We start from the raw sequence: 22,634 nt of genomic DNA, 5'->3' as shown, positions 1-22,634 counted from the left end.
AGGGCTGCTCCCGGAGGAGGCCTCTTCCCAGACGAAGCCGCTCCCTGGAATGACGCAGCTCCAGTGAGCTGTGGCTAGGATGACAAGGCCGCTCGTGGCTCGGGGTGGCCAGATCTAGGCCATTCCCTGCAGTGACGCTGCTGAGGGTCGTGGTGAGTGGGTGGGGCCGCTGGCGTCTCGGAGCACTGATGGCTGAACCGTTGGTGTCTCAGGACTGCAGGCGTCTAGGGGCTGCAGGCGTCGGTACTGCTGACAGCTGGACTGCTGATGTCTTGGGACTGCAGGCGTCGGGACCGCTGACAGCTGGACCGCTGGTGTCTCGGGACTGCAGGCATCTAGGGGCTACCAGAGGTGGGACCGCTGGAGGTGGGACCACAGGCAGCTTGAAGCTGCAGGCGGCTGGAGGCTCAGGACCGCAGGAGGCGGTTATAGCTCTTACAAGAGCTGTCACTCCTCTTCTGTTCCCGCCGACTCTTCCGCTCCCCCTGACTCTTTAGCTCCCGCTGACTCTTCTGCTCCCGCCAACAGCTCTCCTGCTTCCTTTTTCTGACAGCCTCACAGACCAACCTTTATAGGAGTGGTTGAGCCCCGCCCCTACACAGGCAGCCAATTGAATCCCAATTCCCCCAGTACATACATACACCTCACCGATTGGACATCTCCATCCGGCCTGCCCTGCCCCTACATCCTGAATCCACAAGCGAGTTCCTCTGGAAGGGGCACACCCTCACAGATTGTTCTAGATGTTCTCGGTCCTTTTTAATTAAAGATTTTTTTTTAAGTCTCCATGTCAGATTTCTAAAAACAAACAAATAAAAAAATGCCCTGGATTCTGATAAGAGTTACCATGTATCTATAGGTCAATTGGTAAGTAATATTTTAATAATATGTTTTCCAATACCTAAACATGTCAGTTCTCCCTGTTTATTTAGGTTTAAAAAATTCACCTTTTTATTATTTTTTCTTTGGCAGTTTTTAGTTTAAAGGGCTTGGATTGCACATTTTCTGCTCGATTTGTTCCTAAATATTTTGTGGGTTTTAATTTTTTTAGGGCTGTCTTAAATGGACTATTTAAAAAATTCATTGGCCAGTTGTCCGTAGATGTTTGCATGGTGCATATTTGCATATTATATTTATAGCCACTTGTTAAATTCATTTCTTACAGTAGTTGCTTTAAAGACTACTTAGGATTTTCTGTGTAAACCATCATGTCATCAAATGCAAATAAGAGACAGTGTTTCCTTTTTTTCTGATTTTTATGCCTTTTATTTCTCTCCTGATCCTGTTTGAATCTACAGTATGATGTTGAATAGATGAGGTAAGAGTAGATATCCTTTTCTTGTTCCTGATCTTAGGGAAGCTACAATTTAGGCTTTCACTATTAAATATGCTGTTAGCTCCAAATTTCATAGATGCCTTTTAGCAGATCAAGGAAGTTCCCCTCTATTCCTCATTTACTGAGAGATTATGTTATGGATATTTGTTCATTTGGTTCAAATACTAATTCTGCATTTATTGAAAAAACCCACATATGTCTTCATTACAAATTTAACAAAATATGTGAGACCTTTAAACTAAAAACTGTAGTTTGTTCTTTTATTATTATGAAATGTTCCCTTTATTTTTTTTAATTAATTTTTTTCAGCATAACAGTATTCATTGTTTTTGCACCACACCCAGTGCTCCATGCAATCCGTGCCCTCTCTAATACCCACCACCTGGTTCCCCCAGCCTCCCACCCCCGCCCCTTCAAAACCCTCAGATTGTTTTTCAGAGTCCATAGTCTCTTATGGTTTACCTTCCCTTCCAATTTCCCTCAACTCCCTTCTCCTCTCCATCTCCCTTTGTCCTCCATGCTATTTGCTGTGCTCCACAAATAAGTGAAACCATATGATAATCTCTGCTTGACTTACTTCACTCAGCATAATCTCTTCCAGTCCCATCCATGTTGCTACAAAAGTTGGGTATTCATCCTTTCTGATGGAGGCATAATACTCCATAGTGTATATGGACCACATCTTCCTTATCCATTCGTCTGTTGAAGGGCATCTTGGTTCTTTCCACAGTATGGCGACCATGGCCATTGCTGCTATAAACATTGGGGTACAGATGGCCCTTCTAATTCTTGCTCTCAAATTTTATCTGAAATTAATGTTAATTCATTTGTCTAATGCTTACTGTTTCCAAGGGGTATATGTTTCTAACCACTTAATTTCAGTTCTCTGTGTCTTTATATTTAAAATGCATGTTTCTTATAGATAACATATAATTAACCCCTTTGTCTCAATAAAAAAATCTTTAATTGGAACATTTATTCCAGTAAAATTTAATGTAATTATGATACAGTTGGATTTATGCCTACTGTTTTACTATTGTTGCCTAATTTTGTTCCCTTTTTTTATCCTCTGTGTGTATTTTTAGAGTTTCATTTTATCTATCTACCCATTTATTTATATTGAGATAAAATTGACATATAACATGATACTGGTTTTAGACATATAGTGTTATCAGTTTCAGGTATACAAATAATGATTTAATACATGTATATATTGCAATGCTATTACCACATTAAGTTGACATCTGTAAATACACAGAGTTGCACATTTTGTGTGTACAGCTGTACAAGGTAAGTAAGTCTGGGATGTCAGGTACACCACTTTGACTCTGGTCAACAACATTGTATTGTATATTTGGAAGTTGCTAAGAGAAGTAGATGTTAAAATTCTCTCTGCACACACTTCCCATGTTTTCAGTTACCCATGGTCAACTATAGTCCAGAAGCAGATGATCTTCCTTCTTTTGTCAGTAGGTCATTAGTACCCTAATGCTGTGTCACAATGCCTGCATTATTGACCACACTTCTTCTCATCATGTAGGGACCTTTGTCATGTCACATCATCACAAGTAAAACAAGGGGACAAGTGCAGTACGAAAAGATATTTTAAGAGTCAGAGATAAAGAGATTACATTCATGTAAATTTTATTATTGTACATTATTATAATTGTTCTATTTTATTATTATTGTTAATCCCTTACTATGGTATACTTGATAATTTAAACTGTACCATAGGTGTGTGTGGATAGAAGAAAACATGGTATTATGGGGTTGAATAATATTCACAATCTCAGGCACCCACTGGGGGTTTTGGGACATATCCTCCATGGGTAGTTGGGGGTCAACTGTAACTGGAAGTTTGTACCTTTAATTACTTCTTTATTTTCATTGCTGATGTGCATTTTGAAATTTTTTATTAAAAATCAATTAACTAACTTATAGTGTATTATTAGTTTTAGAGGTAGAATTTAGTGATTTGTTAGTTGCATATATCACCCAGCGCTCATTGCATCAAGTGCCCTTCTGAAAGTCCATCACCCAGTTACCATATCTCCCCTTCCCAGATTGTTTCCTAAAGTTAAGAGGAGTATCTTGTGGTTTTCCCCTTCTTTGATTTTATCTTATTTTATTTTTCCTTCCCTTTCATTATATTCATCTGTTTTGTTTCATAAATTACACATATGAGTGAAATCATATGATACTTGTCTTTCTCTGACTGACTTATTTCACTCAGCATACAACCCTCCAGTTCCATCCGCATTATTGCAGATTTTCATTCTTTTTGATGACTGAATAATATTCCATGGTATATAGGTACATTTTTTATCTGTTCATGAGTTGATGGGCATGTAATGACTTTTTTGTCACTTACTACATTTTTTGCCTTAAATTCTATTTTGTCTCATATTAAGCATGGCTTCTCCAGCTTTCTTTTAGTTTTTATTTACATGGAGTATCTTTTCCTATTCCTTCAGTTTAATTTTTTGTGTTTCCTTAAACCTGAAGTCAATTTCATGTAGACAGCATATAGTTCGGTCTTGTTTTATATCCAGTAAACCACTCCATGCCTTTTGATTAGAAATTCTAGTCCCTTCACATTTCAAATAAGTAGTTATGGAAATAGCAGCATTTTTTTGTGTGGCTTTTTTTTTTTTTAATTTCCTTTCTTTCTCTCTTGCTCACTTTCCTTGCTCCCTTCCTACAATGTTATGTTTAGATTCTTTTCTCTTTGTGTGTTCTTACTATAGGTTTTTGCTTTGTGGTTACCATGAGAATTATGTACAATATTTTACAGTTGCAACATTTTATTTTAATCTGTAATGGACTTAAATTCACATGAATTCTGAAGCTCTTTACTTTTACTCCCCGTAATGTTTTATGTTTTTATGTCCCTATTTAAATCTTGTCTTGTGTACCCATTAGTAAGTTGTTATATTTATTATAGTTATTTCTACTGTCTTTTGACCTTCATACTATATTTAGCAAGTGATTAAACTATTAACAGTAGATTATTCAGAATTCCACTGTAGACTTACCTTTTCCCTTGAAATTTATACTTTCATGTATTTTCCTTTTACTAGTTAGCATGTTTTCCTTTTATCTTAAGGAACTCCCTTTAACATTTCTCATAAGGCCAGTTTCTCATAAGGTGAGGAACTCCTTCAGCTTCTGAATGTATGCAGAGCTCGCTCTCTCCTTTCATTTCTGTCATACAACTTTCTATGGAAGAGCATTCATGTTTGGCAGTTTTTATCTTCTAGCTCCTTGAAAATATTGTGCCATTCCCTTTTGGCCAGAGTTACTGTTGAAAACAGTAGTAGTCCTGTGGGGATTCCCCTGTCTATAGCAAGTTGTTGTTCTTTTGCTGCTTATAAGATTCTTTTTCTGTGTTTAGTTTTTGATAATTTAATAAATGTGTCTTGGTGTGGGTTTCTTTGGGTTCTTCTTCTTCAGGTCCATTTGTGTTTCCTGGATCTGGATATTTTGTTTCTTTCTTAAGATTAAGGAAGTTTTCAGCCATTGTTTCTTCAGATAGCTTTCTGCCCCTTTTCTCTTTTTTTCTTTTAGGGATCCCCATAATGTCTTTGACTCTTTGTTGTCTTCATGCTTTGTGATTTTTCCAAGCAACCTTCTTTGATGTTACAGGTTCCCACTAGTTGAGGGTGTGCCAACATCTGTCAGGGTCCCAAAGGGAAGATCTCCTCAGTACCTATATGTAGGGTGATTGGAAGCCAGGTCCTTAGGATGCAGCATTTAAATTATGCACACCTACCTGTTTCAGGGGAAGAGGGAGAGGTGAGATTTTCTGATTGTTCCCTCTGCAGCAAGCCTTGGGGTTTCTTTTCTGTTGTCCCGTTGAATCCCTGAACCTGAGCCCTGCTGGCCACCATAGCCCAGTAATTAAGGAGTGCCCATTTAGTGGCAGCTGCAAAAACCAGGGACTAATATTTACAGGAGCTCCTTCTCAGGAGATAGCTGTCCCAGACTGGGAGAGAGGGAGATACACAGGTTGTACCCCCAGCCTCTCTGGTCTCCAGAAAGTATGCAGTTGTCCCCTTGATGTATGTTATGTTGGAAACCTTCCTGTTAGATTGCAGCTATTAAGTTAAGCAAATGGGCCTCTCAGAAGTTTTAATTGGCTGTTGTCCTCATTGCTGTATACTCTTTGACTTATTTGTTTGAGTGGTTGCTCTAAAAATTGTGATATACATCTTTTTATCATTTCACAGTTCACATAAAATGTGTATTTTGCCCCTTCCTGCTAAATATAGAAATGTTGCCATTTTATAGCTTCATTTAAACCACCCTCATCTTTTTGCAGTCATTCTATCCACCTATATTATAAAAATACTTTGGAGGCATTTGCTGTAAATAGTCATGCATATCTTAAAGATATTTAAAGAACAAATAGTCTTTTACATGTGTAGTACCATTTTCTATGTTTTTCCTTTCTTCTGAGGATCAAAGTTTTTATCTGATACTATTTCCCTTTAGCCTGAAAAATCTTCTGTTGCATTTTTTGTGGTTGTGATCTGCTTACAAAGGATTTCTTCAGTTTTCTTTTACCTATAAATTCTATTTGTTTTTATTTATTTATTTTTTAATTTATGAAGAATATTTCATTGGTTAGGGAATTTTGATCTGGGAGCCTACTTTTTCAACATTTTAGGTTCTTTTTCACTCTCTTCTTGCCTCCGTTGCTTCTGATAAGTCCATTATTTACATTTTTTTAAAAGACTGACATTTATTTTTGAGAGAGCAGGGGTTGGAAGCGAAATAGCAGAGAGAGAGGGGGAGAGAGAGAGAGAGAATTTTAAGCAGGCACCACACCCAGTGTGGAGCCCAACCTGAAGCTAGATCTCATGACCCTGAGATCATGACCTGAATGGAAACCAAGTCAGACACTTAATTGACTGAGCTGAGCCTCTGAGGTGGCCCTACAGGTTGTTGTTTTAATGTGTTGGTTTTTTTCTTTGCTTTCAGTATTTTTTTTTTCTGTGTCTTTAGTTCTTAGCAATTTGATTATGGTATGCTTTGGTTTGGTCTTATTTGTATGTGGTCTATGAGAGATTGGTTTGTGGTTATTGAATCTATGATTTCATGTTTTTCATCAAATTTTTGGAAAATTAAAGCTATGATTTATTCTATTTTTCTTTTTTCTCTCCCACACTCCATTCTCTACCATCTCCATATTTTTAAACATCCATGTGGTTTAAACTTCTCATAGCAGATGGTTTGTTTCTGAGACAGGGGGTCACCTACTGTAAGAAAGCCATAGGAAGTGAAAAGCATAAACCATAGGCCTTTTCTAACTCAGTTTGGGAGTTATTTGGCATCTTCTGTGTTGTAGTATCTTGGTCAAAGCATTCATAGGTCTGCCTCCTTTAAAGAAGGAAGTTCAAGCACCATTACCGTATGAGATGCATGCTGTAGAATTTGTGGCTTTGTTTTAAAATTATTGTAACAATTATACAGGGACACTCATACATCAGTTTTTTTAAGATCTTTTTATTTTATGTGGAAATACTAAGAATTTTAAGTAGACCTACAGTTGTAAAAATATTATAGGGGAATCCCTTGTCCATTTTGCCCAGTTTCTCCCACTGCTAACGTCTTGCAAACATACTGATAAAGAACAGTATCAGAAGCAGAGATATTGACATTGCTAAAATCCACTGCTCTCATTTAGCCTTGGCCAGTCTACTCAAATTTGTTTCTATGTGTTAAGTCATGTATCCACCACTGTAGTCCAGATACAGACAGTTGCAGTCTTGCAACTTTGTTTGCAGTCTTGCATATTTGTTTCTATGTGTTAAGTCATGTATACACCACTATAGTCCAGGATACAGACCGTTGCAGTCCCACAAGGATCCCTTCTTGCTTTTTAAAGCCATGCCCACCTCTTTCCTGACTCTGCCCCTGCTCCCCCTTTCCTTAACACTTGACATTCACTATTCTGTCCTCTATTTTTAAAGTTTCAGTAATCATAAAGAATGAAACCTTACGGGATTGGCTTTTTTCGCTCAGGATATCCAAGGTGGTGCATGTACCAATGTTGGTTCCTTTATATTACTGCGTAGTGTTCCATGGTGCATATACCACAGCTCATTTAGCTTTTTATCTGTTGTAGGACATCTGGACTGATCCCAGTTTTTGACTGGTAAAATTATAGCTTTTGTGAACTTTGGTGTACAAGTTTTCATGTGAAAATAATTCACCATTTTGGCTTACTAATTCTGGATCATATTATAGTTAATTTTACATTTCCATCAGCGGTGTATGAGTGGTCATTTCTCCACATTCTTATTGGCATGTGGTATTGTAACTATTGTTTATTTTATCCCCCATGGAAAAGTAATTTAGTAATATCCCATTATGATTTTAATTTGCATTTCCCTAATTGCTAATGATGTCGGTCGTTTTTTGTTATGCTTATTTGCCACCTGCACATCCTTTTGATGAACTATCTGCTGCTCATTTTCTATTGGAATTTTTGCTTATTTCATGTTCAGTGAAAAGGGTTCTTTATATATTCTAGATTGAGTGTTTTTCTCATGTGTTGTTTGTAAATATTTTCTCCCGGATTTTAGCTTGTCTTTTCTTCTTCTTCACAAGGGTTTTTAAGGAAAGAAGTTTTTAATATTTATGAAGTCAAGCATCTCCATTTTTTTTTTTTAACAGGTTGTGCCTTTTTGGATCAAACCTAAGAACTCTGTATAGTCCTATATTCTGAAGATTTTCCACTCTTTATTTTTTATTTTTTACATTTTACATATTTTTTTCTTTTGTTTTTACAATACAGATGATATCTGCAATCATTTTGAGTTAGTTTTGCTTTATGTATGAGATTTAGGACCAGCCTATTTTTGTTGTTACTGTTTTGCCTGTGGATGTCACATTTCTCCCAACATCCTTTGTTAAAAATGCTGTCCTTTCTCCATTGAATAGCTTTAGTTCTTTTGTTCGACTATAGTTGAGAATATTTGTGTGGCTCTATTTCTGGGTTCTTTATCCTTTTCCCTTCTTTGTGTTTATGCCTCTCTCAATACCTCCCTGTTTTATCTACTGTGGCCTTAATGATGGGCCACTATTCTTCCCATTGTATCCCTGTCTTAGCAAGATTGTGTTATCTATTTTAGGATCTGTGCATCATTAAATAAATTTTAGCAAAAGTCTGTGTATGTCTACAAAACCCTTTGGGATGTTGGTAGGAATTATGTTAGTCAGTCCTGCACAGGCATACCTCATTTTATTACGCCTTGCTTTACTGCGCTTCACAGCTACTGCGCTTCTTTACAAATTGAAGGTTCCAGACTTCAGTGCAGGAAGTCACTGCAGATGTGGTGGAAGCAGCCAGAGAACTGGAACTGGATATGGAGCCTGAAGATGGGACTGGATTGCTACAGTCTCAGGATCAAACGTGAGCGGAGGAGGAGTTGCTTCTTACGGACCCGCAAAGACTGGTTTTGTGAGATGGAATCCGCTCCTGGTGGAGATTCTGTGAAGACCGTTGAAGGGACAACAACAGATTTAGAATATTGCAGGAACTTAGCTGATAAAGCAGCGGTGGTGGAGTTCGAGAGGACAGACTCCAACTTCGGAAGAAGTTCTGTGGGTAGACAGAACTTTGGTACAGGCTGTACCAAACAGCCTCCCATGCTACAGAGAAAGCATTCGCAAAAGCAAGAGCAATCGACGTGGCAAAGTTCACTGTTATCTTAGCTTTAGAAATGGCCATGGCCACACCATCCTTCAGCCACCACCACCCTGGTTAGTCAGCAGCCATCAACATTGAGGCAGAGCCTTCACCAGCAAAAAGATAGGACTTCGTGATAGTTCAAATGATGGCTAGCATTGTTTAGCAAAAAGTATTTTTTAGTTAAGATCTGTACAATGTTTTGTTTAGACATACTGCTGCCATTGCACACTTAATAGACTAGAAGATTGCATAAATATAATTTTTGTATGCCTGGGGAAACCAAAAAATTTGAGTCAGTTTATTGTGATACTGGCTTTAGAGTAGTGGTTGGGGCAAAACCCACAGTATCTCTGATGTGTGCTTCTGTATAAAATTGGGAATAACTTAGCTTTTACTGTGTTCTTTCTTCCAATCCATGGACGTGATCTCTCTCTACATCATTTTAGGTCTTCGACATTTTTTTTAATCATCTTTTTTGTATGTTTTAGCATACATAACCTATACATTTTAATAAGTTTATACTAAGTGTTTCCTTTTCTGTGGAACAGCATTAAGTAATCTGTATTTTAATTTGCTCTTCGTCAGTGTATGGTAATGCATTTTTATCAGCACGTGTTTACCTTGTTTCTAAGGTACCTGCTGAACTTAGATAAGAGCTCTAGGAGGTTTTTTGTATTGTGGAAGGTTTCACATTCCTTGGGGTTTTCTTTGCTGACAGTCATGTCATTTCCTAATTGAGGCAGTTTTATTTTTTCCTTTCCAATCTGTATGTTTGGGTCTTTACTGATTTTTTGAATTACTGAAGTGGCTAAAACATCCATGCTGTGTTTAATATAGGTCGTGAGAGTAGATACCCTTTCCTTTTTTTTGAGCTTATGGAGAAAGCATTCATCTTTCCACATGAAGTACTATGTCTGCTGTAGGTTTTTTGTAGATGCTTTTTGTAAATAATTCTGAGACAATTCCCCTGTAATCTTATTTTGGTGAGATTTTGTTAATAATAAGTATTGGCTGTTGTCTAAGGCTTTTCTGAGTTAATTTTTGAGATCATAGGATTTTTCTTCTTTTATATGCGGATATGTGGATGACATTGATTGGTTTTAAAATAATGAAGCGACCTTGCCTACCTGGAATAAATCCCACATGGTCATGCTGAAAATGTCTTAGACATGGTTGGATTTAGTTTGTTCATACTGTGTTGAGTTCATGAACGATACTGGTCCCTAGTTGTTCTTTGATACAGACTCTGACTGGCTTTGGTTTTTAGGTAATACTAGATTCACAAAATAAAGTGGGAAGTTTTACCATCTCTTCTGTTTTCTGGAAGAGATGATTTAACTTCAGCATTAGTTTTTAAAATGTTTGGTAGAATTTTCTTGGGAAACTGGGAGATTTTTATTTACCGAGCTTTTTCTTACATATTTAATTCCTTTAATAGTTACAGAACTATTCAGATATTTGTTTTTATTTCTTTAAAGATTATTTTTATTTATTTGAGAGAGAGTGAGAGTTAGAGAGATCACAGAGGAAGACGGAGAAGCAGGCTCCCTGCTTAGCTGGGAGCCTGACACAGGGATTGATTGCCCAGGACTCCAGGATCATGACCTGAGCTGAAGGCAGATACTCAACCGACCAAGCCACCCAGGCACCCCTAAATATTTGTTTTTATTGTAGTTGAACTTTTAACTTGCTAGTGTTTGAAGAATTGGTCCATTTCTAATTTGTCATATGCTTGAAGATAAAGTCCTGTGGAGTTTTCTGTTATTGACCTTCAGCACCTGTTGGTAATACTCTCCATTTCATTGCTAATCGTTCTGTTTGGTCTTCTCTGTTATTTTTGTCACTCTTGCTAGAATTTATTAATTTTATTGATCTTATGAAAAACTAGCTTTGTGTGATATTGACTTTATTGTTTTCCTGTTTTCAGTTCCATTAAATTTGACTTCCATCTTATTTCCTTTTTTCTATTCTCTTTCTTTTTTGTCTTCCGGTTCTTTTTATAGTTGCTTGAGATAGGGGCTTTGTTTAGTGTTTTTTTTTATTTCCTTGCCTCATATAAAGGTTTGTGCTGTAAATTTCCACTCAGCAGTGCTTTAGCTGCATCTCACATATTTTCATATATCATTGATTTTATTTTTCTAAATTTTTATTTAAATTCCAATTAGTTCACATACAGTATAATACTAATTTCAGGTGTAGAACTTAGTGATTCAACACTTCCCTATATCACCTGGTGCTCATCATGAGAAGTGCACTCCTAATTCCCCATCTCCTGTTTTCCCCACATCTTACACGCTGCCCCCCCCCACCCCTCTGGTAACCAGTAGTGTGTACTCTAGTGAAGAGTCTTGTTTCTTGGCTTGCCTCTCTCTCTTTTTTTCCTTCACTCCTTTGTTTTATTTTCTTTCTTTTCTTCCAGGATTTTATTTAAATTGTAGTTAGTTAATTTGTAGTGTTTTGTTGGTTTCTGGAGTAGAATTTAGTCATTCATCACTTATATATAACACCTAGTGCTCATTGTAATACATGCCCTCTTTAATCCCTGTCACCTATCTAACCTATCCTCCCCTACTGCCCACTTCCCCTCCAACAACCATCAGTTTGTTTGCTATAGTTAAAGCCACTTATGGTTTGCCTCCCTCTTTCGTTTTATTTCTTAAATGCCACATATGAGTGAAATCATATGGTATTTGTATTCTCTGACTTATTTTGTTTAGTATAATATTCTATAGCTCTGTTCATGTTGTTGCATAGGGGAAGATTTCATTCATTTTTATGGCTGAATAATATTCTATTGTGTATATATACCACATCTTCTTTATCCATTCATCTGGCCAATGGGCATTTGGACTGTTTCCATAATTTGACTATTGTTGATAATGCTGCTATAAACATTGGAGTGCATGTATCCTTTTAAATCAGTGTTTTTGTATCCTTTCACTATTTGCAGATGACATGATAAACTGTACAGAAAATCCAAAAGACTCCACTAAAAAAATTGCTAAAACTGATACATAAATTCAATAAAATCACAGGGTACAAAATCAACACACAGAAATCTGTATTTCTATATAACAGTAAGGAAGCTGCAGAAAGAGAAATCAAGGAATCAGTCCCATTTCTGATTGTACCCAAAACCATAATATACTTAGGAATAAACCTAACCAAAGAGGTAAAAGATCTGTGCTCTGAAAACTATAAAACATTGTTGGTGAGAATGCAGGGGTGGTAGAATACCTCTCTGGAAAACAGTATGGAGCTTCCTCAAAAAGTTGAAGGTAGAGCTGCCTTACAACCCAGCAACTGTACTATTAGGTATTTACCCCAAAGATACAAATGTAGTGAATGGAAAGGGTCATTTTTGATATGCGTGCACACAAGGGGCACACACTGGAATGCCACTCATCCATCAGAACTAATGAAATCTTGCTATTTGCAATGATGTGGATGGAACTAGAGGGTATTATGCTAAGTGAAATAAGTCAGTCAGAGAAAGAAAAATATATGTGAAATTTAAGAAACAAAACAGGATCACAGGGGAAAGAAAGGAAAAATAAAGATGACATCAGAGAGGGAGACAAACCATAAGAGACTCTTAGAAAATATACTGAGGGTTGTTGGAGGGAAGCTGGGTGATGGGAATAGGATAACTGGGTGATGGACATTGAGGGCACGTGATCTGATGAACACTGGTATTACATGCAATTGATGAATAACTGAACTCTACATCTGAAACTAATGATACACTATATGTTAATTAACTGAATTTAAATAAAGTAAGATAAAAAACACAGATAAATGAAACTGAAAATGACATAAACAGACAACTATTCCATGCTTATGGATTGGAAGAACAAGTATTAAGATACCTATATTACCTAATGTAATCTACACATTTAATACAATACCTATCAAAATACAATGAGCATTTTTCACAGAGCTGGAACAAACAATCCTAACATTTGTATGGAACTGAAGAAAACACCAAATAGCCAAAACAAAACAAAGCAAAACTGGAGGCATCAACATTCAAATTTTATTATAAAGCTGTAGTTATCATGACCTGTGGTCCTGGCACAAAAACAGACACATAGATCAATGGAACAGAATAGAAAAACCAGAAATGGACCTACAACTGTACGGTCAGTTAAAACTTGACAAAGTAGGAAAGACTATCCAATGGAAGAAAGATAGTCCCTTCAATAAATGGTGTTGGAAAAACTGGACAGCAACCTGCAGAAGAATGAAACTGAACCACTTTCTCACATAATACACAAAAATAAACTCAGAATGGATGGAAGACCTAAATGTGGGACAGGAAACCATTAAAATCCTAGAGGAGAACACAAGCAATAACCTCTTTGACATTGGCCACAGCAACTTCTTACTAAATATGTCTCTTGAGGCAAGGGAAACTAAGCAAAAATGATCAGGACTTCATCAAAATAAAAAGCTCCTGCACAGTGAAGAAAACACCAAAAAAACTGAAGACAAAGGACAGAATGGGAGACGATATTTACAAATCACATATGTGATAGAGGTTTAGGATCCAAAATATATAAAAAACTTACAAAACTCAGCATCCAGAAAACAAATAATATAATTTAAAAATGGGCAGAAGAAATGAGTAGACATTTTTCCAAAGAAGACCTACAGATGGTGAACCAACACATGGAAAGATGCTCAACATCTTTGTAATCACAGATTATGGGGAAATGCAAATAAGGTGCAAACCAGGGAAATATAAATCAAAACTGCAATGGGATATCACTTTACACCTGTCAGAACAGCCAAAATTAATAGCACAGGAACCAACAGGTATTGGCGAGGATGTGGAGAAAGGGGACCTCTCTTACACTGTTGTTAGGAATGCAAACTGGTACACCTGCTCTGGAAAACACTATGTAGTTTCCTCAAAAAGTTAAAAATAGAACAACCCTATGATCTAGGAATCTCACTGCTGGGTGTTTACCCAAAGGGTGTCATTGATTTCAGTTCTTTTCGATTTGGTGAGCTTTATTGGAAGGTCCAGAACATGATCTGTCTTGGTAAGCATTGTTTGAGTACTTGGAAAAAAAAAAATTGCTTTTGTTGAGTTTCTTTTTTGGTATTTAGGTTATGATAACATTGTTTACATCATTTGACAGTCTTTCTCGTTTTCCTATGTAATAGTTCCATCAGTTGTGGATAGGACATGCTAACTCCTAATTTCCTCCTTCTCTAGGTGCTAGCAGCCAGCATTCAACTTTTTGTTTCTTTGAGTTTGACTCTTTTACATGTCTCATATAAATGGAATCATATAGTAATTGCCATTTCGTAATTGGCTTATTTCACTTAGCTTAATGTCCTCAAGGTTTATCCATATTATACCATGTCTTAGAAGTTTCTTCCTTTTAAAAGGTTGCATAACATTCCATTGTACATAAATGCCACATTTTGTTATCCATTCATTTATTGATAGAATGAGTAACTTTCACCTTGTAGCTCTTAAGAATTATGTATTTATAAACATGACTGTTTATGGAAAGTTCCATATATCTGTTAAGTGCATTTGGTTTATAGTGTTGTTCAAGTCTGGTGGTTCCTTATTGATTTTATGTCTAAATGTTCTGTCCATTATTGCAGTTGGAGTACTGAAGTGTCCTAGTATTATTATATTGATGCTATTTTTTCCTTCAGTTCTATCAGTATTTGCTTTATATGTTTATATATTCTATGTTTGATGCAGATATATTTATAATTATTATATCATTCTTTTGAATTGACTCTTTAATCATTATATAATTACTTTTTTTTATGACTATTTTTTTTTATTTGTGTCAAGGTGATTTTTTCCAGATATAAGTATGGCATCCTTGCCCTGGTTTTCATCGATGGATTTTTTTTTTTCATTCTACACTTTTAGCCTATGAGTTTCCTTAAATCTAAAATCGCTTTCTTGTACACAGCTTCGAGTTGGGTCTTATTTTATCCATAAAGCCACTCTGTGTTTTTTGACTGGGGGTTTTAATCTGTTTATAGTTAAAGTAATTATTGTCATGTAAGGGCTTCCTCTTTCCAGTTTGTTAATTGTTTTTTGTCTGCTGTATAGGTCATTACTGTCGTCCTTTGGTGCTGACTTCCTTTGTTATTTGATGGTTTTTTTTTTTTTATTATTGATATGCTTTGATTCCCTTCTTCAGCTATTTCCTTTGTGGTTATCATAAAGCTTATATATAAATCTTAGATTTATAACAGTCTATTTTAACTGGATAACTTAACTGTACATGAAAAAAATCTACATTTTTCTATCCCCCCCCACACTCCATTATTGATGTCACAGTTCACATCTTTTATATTGCGGATCCATTAACAGGTTTTTGTAGTTATGTTTATTATTAATACTTATGTCTTTAACTTTTTTTCTGGCTTTAATTAAATTTTCTGTGTCACCCTTATAGTGTTATGTTATTTTGTATTTGTGTATATATTTACATTTACCAGTGAGATTTATACTTCCATTTTTTAAAAGATTTGTCTTAGAGAGTGAGTGTGTGAGAATAAGGGGCAGATGGGGTGAGGGAGAGAGAGAGAGAATTTTTAAGCACATAGTGCTGAGCACAGAGCCCTATGTGGGGCTTGATCCCATGCCCTGAGATTACATCCTGAGCCCAAACCAAGAGTCGGATGCTTAACCATATGTGCCACGCGGGCATCCCTATGCTTTCATTTTTTTAATGTTGCTATTTAGCATCCTTTTATTTCATCTTGTTGAATTCTCCTTAACACTTTTTGTAAGGCACTGTTCTCACTGAAATGTTGGGGCTTCTGGTCGTATCAAACTCCTTCGGTTTTTGTTTGCTGGCTGAAGATCTCAGCTCCTCTTCTTCTTCGTCTTCATCTTCGTCTTCGTCTTCATCATTGTCTTCATTGTCTTCTTCCTCTTTGTCATCATCTTTGTCTTCATCATCATCTTCGTCTTTGTCTTCATCGTCTTCTTCCTCGTCTTCTTCGTCTTCATCGTTATCATCTTCATCTTCTTCGTCTTTATCTTCATCGTCTTCATTGTCTTCTTCCTCTTTGTCGTCATTGTCTTTGTCTTCGTCGTCATCTTCGTCTTCTTCATTGTCGTCATCTTCTTCCTTGTCGTCTTCGTCTGTCTTCGTCGTCTTCTTCATCTTTTTCTTTGTCTTCGTCTTTGTCTTCTTCATGGTCATCTTCTTCGTCTTCTTAGTCGTTGTTGTCGTCTTCTTCTTCCTTCCCCATCTCCTTCATTTTTAAAGGGCAGTTTTGATGGCTGTACTATCCTTGATTGGTAGGTTCTTTTTCATTCTGCACTTTAAGTGTATTATTACACACTTTTCTGGCCTGCAAGGTTTCTGCTGAGAAATCTGCTGATAGTATCATAGGACGGGGTGTATCCTTTATTTGATTGGTTGCTTTTCTCCAGCTGCTTTCCTAATTCATAATGTTTCTTGGTGTCCTTTGTGCAACTCATTTGCGATTCTTTAAGCTTCATGAACCTGGATGTCTGTTTATTTTCCCGGGATTAGGAAATTCTTTGATATTATTTCTTCAAATTAGCTTTCTGTTTCTTTGTGTTTTTCTTACTTACGGGATCTCCATAATGTGTGTGTTGACTTGGTTGGTGTCAAATATGTCCTGTAGGCTTTCTTCAGCTTTATTTCTTTTTTCTTCTCTGACTGGATAATTTCAAATTATCTGCTTTTGAGTTCACGGATTTCTTTTCTGCTTAATTGAAACTCTTAATTGAATTTTTCAGTTCAGTCATTATATTCTTCACACCAAAATTTCTTTGGTCCTTTTTTTATGGTTTTTATTTCTTTATTGGACTTTTCATTTTGTTCATTTGTTGTTTTCCTGATTTTGTTTATTATCTCTCTGTGTTTTCTTGTGTCTTACTGAGCTTCTTTAAGATTATTTTGAATTCTTTGTTAGGCAGTTCATAGATCTTTGTATCCTTGTAGTCTGCTGTTGGAGCTTTTTTAGTTTGCTTGTTTCTGTTGTCATACTTCCATGATTTCTTTGTGATCCTGGTAACCTTGTTTGGTGTCTGTACATGTAAAGAAATTGTCACTTCTTCCTATCTTCATGTTCTTGCTTTAGGAGGGAATGGCCAGAGTAGAGATTTTGTGGGATAGGGTGGAGTTTCCCAAACCTTTTATTTGGAAGCACCTCCTTAGTTTCTCTAGCTCTTTCCTGGGGGAATGTCTAAGAGTTGTATTCCTTCTTCCATCCTGTAGAGCCATGCTGGGTGCTGAGAACCATAGCAAGTGTTAAGAGCAACTCAGTCGTTTTCTCCAGGGCAATGTCCTGAAATGCTAGGACTTTGTGTGCCAGCTCCCTTCTAAAGGAGGTATTTTATGATTTTGCTCCTTCTCCATAGCTGTAGAGTCATGCCAGCTACCCTAAAGGTCATCTTCCTCTTTTCCCTAAAGCAGTGCACTTAGATTTTGGACCAGTGGGTACAAGCACCATTTTCCTCCCTCTTGAAAGCAAATCATTATGTAGTAATTTACAGAGAAGTCTTTGCTTTCCCCATTGTTCTACTCCAGCCCTTTTCCTTTTCCTTCCCCAGCTTTGATAGAGAAGCTTTCTTATTATTTCCCCTTTGTAGCTGAAGTTTTTTCTTCATTCATTGTTTTACTTAGTCTTTTTTTTTTTTTTAACAGATTTAAGGCTTTTCCCCCTTATCTCTGTAGGCTAGCAAATTAGAATACTCTGGAGGATGCTAAATTGGAACATCCTCGAATACTAGAATTAGTATCAAATGAATAAGGAATTTAGCTACAATTACATTTGTAGTTCTCTCCTCATCTTTAGCCTCTCTTTCTCTCTCTCTTTTTCACTCTTTTTCTTCCTGTCTTCTTTCCTTTCTGTTCTCATTCCCTATCATTGTTGAAATATAGTGACACAAGGTCTTAGTCCTCTTATGTTCAGTGAGGTGATTTGTAGCAGGAGGTTTTTTCAGGATATCTACCGTACCATATGGTTGGAAGTGGAAATCTTTTCCTGTAGTTTTAAATGTCATTTTTGTACTCCTACTGCCTGTGGCTTGCTTTTTTCAATTAGAAATATGCTACTTTAAAGTTTTTAAATATAACTGTTTAAATCTCTCATAATTTCAAAACATATAGTTTGCCTTTAGTGTTCTTCTTAAAAGCCTAGTTTTTCTAGTGCACATTGCAATTCTTGTGGAACAACCACCACTGCAGTGACATTGCTGAATGAAGAGTGGACTCTCTTGTCTTTTGCTTCAGGATTGAAGTAATCCCCACAGTACAAAGTTAAAATTTTCTCTTCTGAAGTGCTAGGATTCAGTATGTATCTCTGGAATGGATTACAACTTTCATAGAATTTAAATTGTTACATAAGCTTTTATTTTCTTCCTGTTGGCTTTGGTTCTGATTTGAAATTGAGCTTTATCCAAAAAAAAAAAAAGAAAGAAAGAAAGAAAGAAGGAAAGAAACTGAACTTTATCTCAGTAGTTCTGTGCCCAGTTCACTGTCATGTGTACATAGTATCATGTTACAGTGATTCCACTATGAGAATGACAGCTTTATGTTTCTGTTTACAATACTTTTTTATAGTTCTCCTTTAGGACCTTCTCATATGAGATATGATATCTATTCTTTCATTTGCTCCCAGAGCACCGGTATCACTGGTCTTTTTTATGCAAACTCACAGTTATTTCCATTTTATCCAAGATACCTTTAAGCTTCTGTCTTCTTTATTTCTTAATTCTATCCCCATTTGATTATCATAGTTATTTTCCACAGAGATTTTCAAATATAGGTTCTAACCAAAGATTTCTAGAGGACTCTAACTTACAGGTGTAATATCTGTAACACCTGTAGATACTAGCTCTCCCCTAGTGGATAGTGGGGCTCTGGTTGGACTGTGGTCTTGTATTACGTATGATATGTTTTGCTTGTTGTAGAATTCCCATGATGTTAAGTAGTTACTGCTTTCTAAGCTTTTGGACAAATGTACAATAAATATTAACGCTTTTCCAATCACCTTTATTCACTACCTAACTTGGCATGGTCAATGGAACAGATTGTGTTATTTAAAATAAGCTACTCAACTTCTCTCTTACAGAATTCATGTATTTTACAGACTACTCATTGTTGAAACAGTAATGGCTTCTTGTTCTAGTCCTCTGATTAGTGACCAGTCACTGTAGAATATGTTCCTTCCATAGATGCTTAATCATTGTTTGAAGTACTCTGGGGGGTAGTGAAGGGGGGAGTAGCATGGGCTAGAAACTCTGATGTTTATTCAGTCAGATTAATTCTTTATATCTTAGGCCAGATAATTAATTTATGGAAAGTTTCTATAATTATGATTTGTTCTTACATCATCCAAATTGGTTGAAAGTGTTTTACATTAAAATCTGTAATCCTTACCCAGCTGAGAGAATTTGTCAGTTTCACCCTCTGGTACAAATAATTAGCCCCATGCTAACCATAAACATACTAAATATAAAGAATGTTTTGCCTTATTTTTATTTTTGTCAAAGAAGAGATCTATCCCTTATTTTTTTTAGAGGTAAAATAAGAAATAGTTATCTGATTTATATGATCATTTTTGTTCCTATCAGGTTTTCCCATATCTAGCATTGTTGATTCCCACCCACCCCCCCTTGGAAGTGGGATTAGGAAGCTGAGTGATTATGATTGTGTCTTCTGAAACTTTTAATTGTGTCTGGCATTTAAATATGGTTAATTAGATAGCAGATTTATGTCAAATTAATTCTTAAGCACTTTCTTAACCCAAATTTATGTGTTTGACCAAATGAATAGCAACAAATTTACCAAGATTTATCAAAAGCAAAAGCAAACCATTTAAACTATAAAAAGTTGGTGAGTAATTGACTAATAGAATAAGAGTTGTATATATACTTTAAATGCAATAGTATTGAAAAACATTTGTACTTACAATTTTCATGCAAGGAATGTAATTTGTTAGACATTTGAAGAAATCAGTAAGTTGAAGTACACCTTTGGTGGCTACAGACTGACATGAGTCCATTCATTCATGTTCCTGACTGCATTAGAAGTTAGAACAATAAAATTGAGGAGAACTAACTGGCTTATAGAGGGTTTGAATTCATGACCCTACCTCACACTTTAACACTGAAAATCATAAGCCTCTTAATTTTAGGAGTCAAGTCAGAATAGTTATTACAAGTAGAAAGGCAATTAGTTATAGATCAGGGTGATGCTTTAGTTAGTTTATAAATTTAATTTTGGAAGAACAGAGCTGGAAATTTTAGTATTTACTGTATTTCCTCTTATTTTTAAACCTAATTTTTCTTTGTGGAAAGAGTGGAGGGTATTCCTTTTTAGGGGATATGCTTTTAAAGTTAAAGTATATGTTTTTAAATACATCAATTGTTGGAGTATGTTTCTTAGAGTATGTTTAATTTCAAAGAGCTATTTTGATTTTGCTCATATGCCATATATTATTCAAAATCCAAAGGGATCAAAATGTTGGTTATATATCTGAATGGTTTCTTTGGGTTTTATTTGAAGTACATTTGGAAATTTTATATTTATAGGTGAAATCTTTTAATTTTTATATGTGTTATGTATATCCATTGACTATAAGTAAGAACCTCAAAAATTTGTTTTCACTGCTTCTAAGTACATAAGCACCCTTATTTGTTCTAAAATTACATTTATTTCTGATAATAATTTTCTCATATTGTATTTCAATTTTAGGCTAAAAATCTTATAGAGAGATTTTTTAATCAACAAGTAGAAGTTCTAGGCAGACGTGCAGAGCCATTGCCTGAAATATACTATATTGAAGGTACTCTCCAAATGGTTTGGATTAATCGCTGCTTTCCAGGGTATGGAATGAATACCCTGAAACATCCAAAATGTCCTGAATGCTGTGGTATGTAATGAACTGTAATTTCATGGTTTATATTTATGAAAACTAACTTCTTTTCATGATGCCTAAGTGAATGCCTATTATTTATTTTTACTGTCATTTAGATATATCTCTAGCCTATTTGAAGCAGTGTTTGAAAAGGCTATGTGAATTTGAAGATCTAAAAGGAAAAAAGCTGGCTTGATTTCAGCCTTTGTAATAACATTATGGTAAAGGGATGGTAGCATTAGGCAGTTGTCTGGGAGGAAGTTCAAAGAATAGTTGTGTCACTTAGAGCTACTTACCCTAGGAGGAGCGTAGTGATGTTATTGTTTAGAATCAGTCATTGACGAGTTTACATTTGTATAGTCTAGAGGAGATATATTTTTACCTTTTTGTAAATTAAGCACAGGAATTGTTCTATTACTGATTGTTTTTTCTGACTTTTGATCCTAGCTCTAAGGAGTGTGAGCACTCTCTGGCTTTCATCTGTCTTTTCTGTTAACAGAGTTCTATAGAGGCTGTTTAGGATGAGTTAATTCATGGATTCAGTGTCTTTGAATTTCTGTTTTCAAAAGTTGAATGAGGCAGATAATCTTCAGTTTTATTTTATTTTATTTTATTGTGTTCAGTTTGTAGTGTTCATTGATTCATTAGTTGCGCATAACAGCCAGTGCTCATCACCACATGTGCCCTCCTTAATACCCATCACCTGGCTGCCCCATCCCCCAACCTGCGCCCCCTCTAAATCTTGTTTTAAAGGCTTTCTAATATCAACATCAATAAATTAGTACCATTGTCATTCAGTCTTCTCTGATGGTTCCTTTCCCCTCTCCTTCTACAATCTTAAGTTAGATCAAAATACTTTTCATATAATAGAGCACTAAATATTCTTGCTTTGCTTTATTTAATTGGCTAGATTTCACTTTGGTGTTATTTTTTCCTTCAGTTCTGTCAGTATTTTAGTTTTTTTCTCTGGTTAGTTTTTGTTAAAGGATATGAAATTTGACAAAAATGTACTTGAAAACTTATCTTAGGAAATATGACACAGATGTAACAAACAAAACACATATGCCAATTTTAACTATTTTCATGGTCTGTAATTATGTATATCACTTCAGAGCACAGATAATGATGAAGAAAGCCTGGAAAACCAAACAGTGAACCAGAACCTGGTAGTTTAACTGTCTATTAAATGAATTTATATTTTTACTTAATAAAGACCTAAGATAAACTAAAAAGTTTAATGTTTGTATCTCATTAATTCCAAAAGTTTCGAAATAGTTAAGCATAGTTCTTTCAAATAAAATAACAAGATTCTCTGAGAAGCACAGAAATTTCATTACTAAAATTTTTGTGCATTTATAAAATTGTGGAGAATAATACAGTTACCAGATTTTCTTGTTTTACCATGTAATTGTAACGTTCGGTTTGTTATGCACTGTACTGTTTGATGAAGTTATTCATCAGTTATTTTACTCCTGATGACAGAGCATGTAATGAAACTTACAAGTCTCAAAAATATTTTCTGCCTACTATTTTGTTCTCCCAGAAACATGGTCTCTGCCCACCTCTGTCTGTTTAGAGACAGGAGAGATTCATCCTTGGAACAGTTAAGGAACAAGAGGTCTGCTAATCTGCAGGGAAGATCGTGAAAAGGAGATAATATTAAGGAAACTGAGTTACAGATGGCCTGGGTCACAGGGAATGTGGTTGAGA

The 22,634-nt window shown here is 35.8% G+C and overlaps 1 protein-coding gene across 1 annotated transcript in view; it reads left to right on the top strand.

Moving 5' to 3' along the window:
* Positions 1 to 22,634, top strand: part of ZPBP (zona pellucida binding protein) — a 108,716-nt gene that overhangs the window by 52,302 nt on the left and 33,780 nt on the right. Inside the window, exon 7 of the mRNA XM_059395779.1 lies at positions 20,762 to 20,939. Within this exon, the coding sequence (XP_059251762.1) occupies positions 20,762 to 20,939 (178 nt within the window). The remainder of the gene's footprint in view (positions 1 to 20,761; positions 20,940 to 22,634) is intronic.

This window comes from Mustela nigripes, chromosome 4, assembly GCF_022355385.1.
Source record: "Mustela nigripes isolate SB6536 chromosome 4, MUSNIG.SB6536, whole genome shotgun sequence".
NCBI classification, from domain to species: domain Eukaryota; kingdom Metazoa; phylum Chordata; class Mammalia; order Carnivora; family Mustelidae; genus Mustela; species Mustela nigripes.
This window is presented reverse-complemented; position numbering and strand designations above follow the sequence as displayed.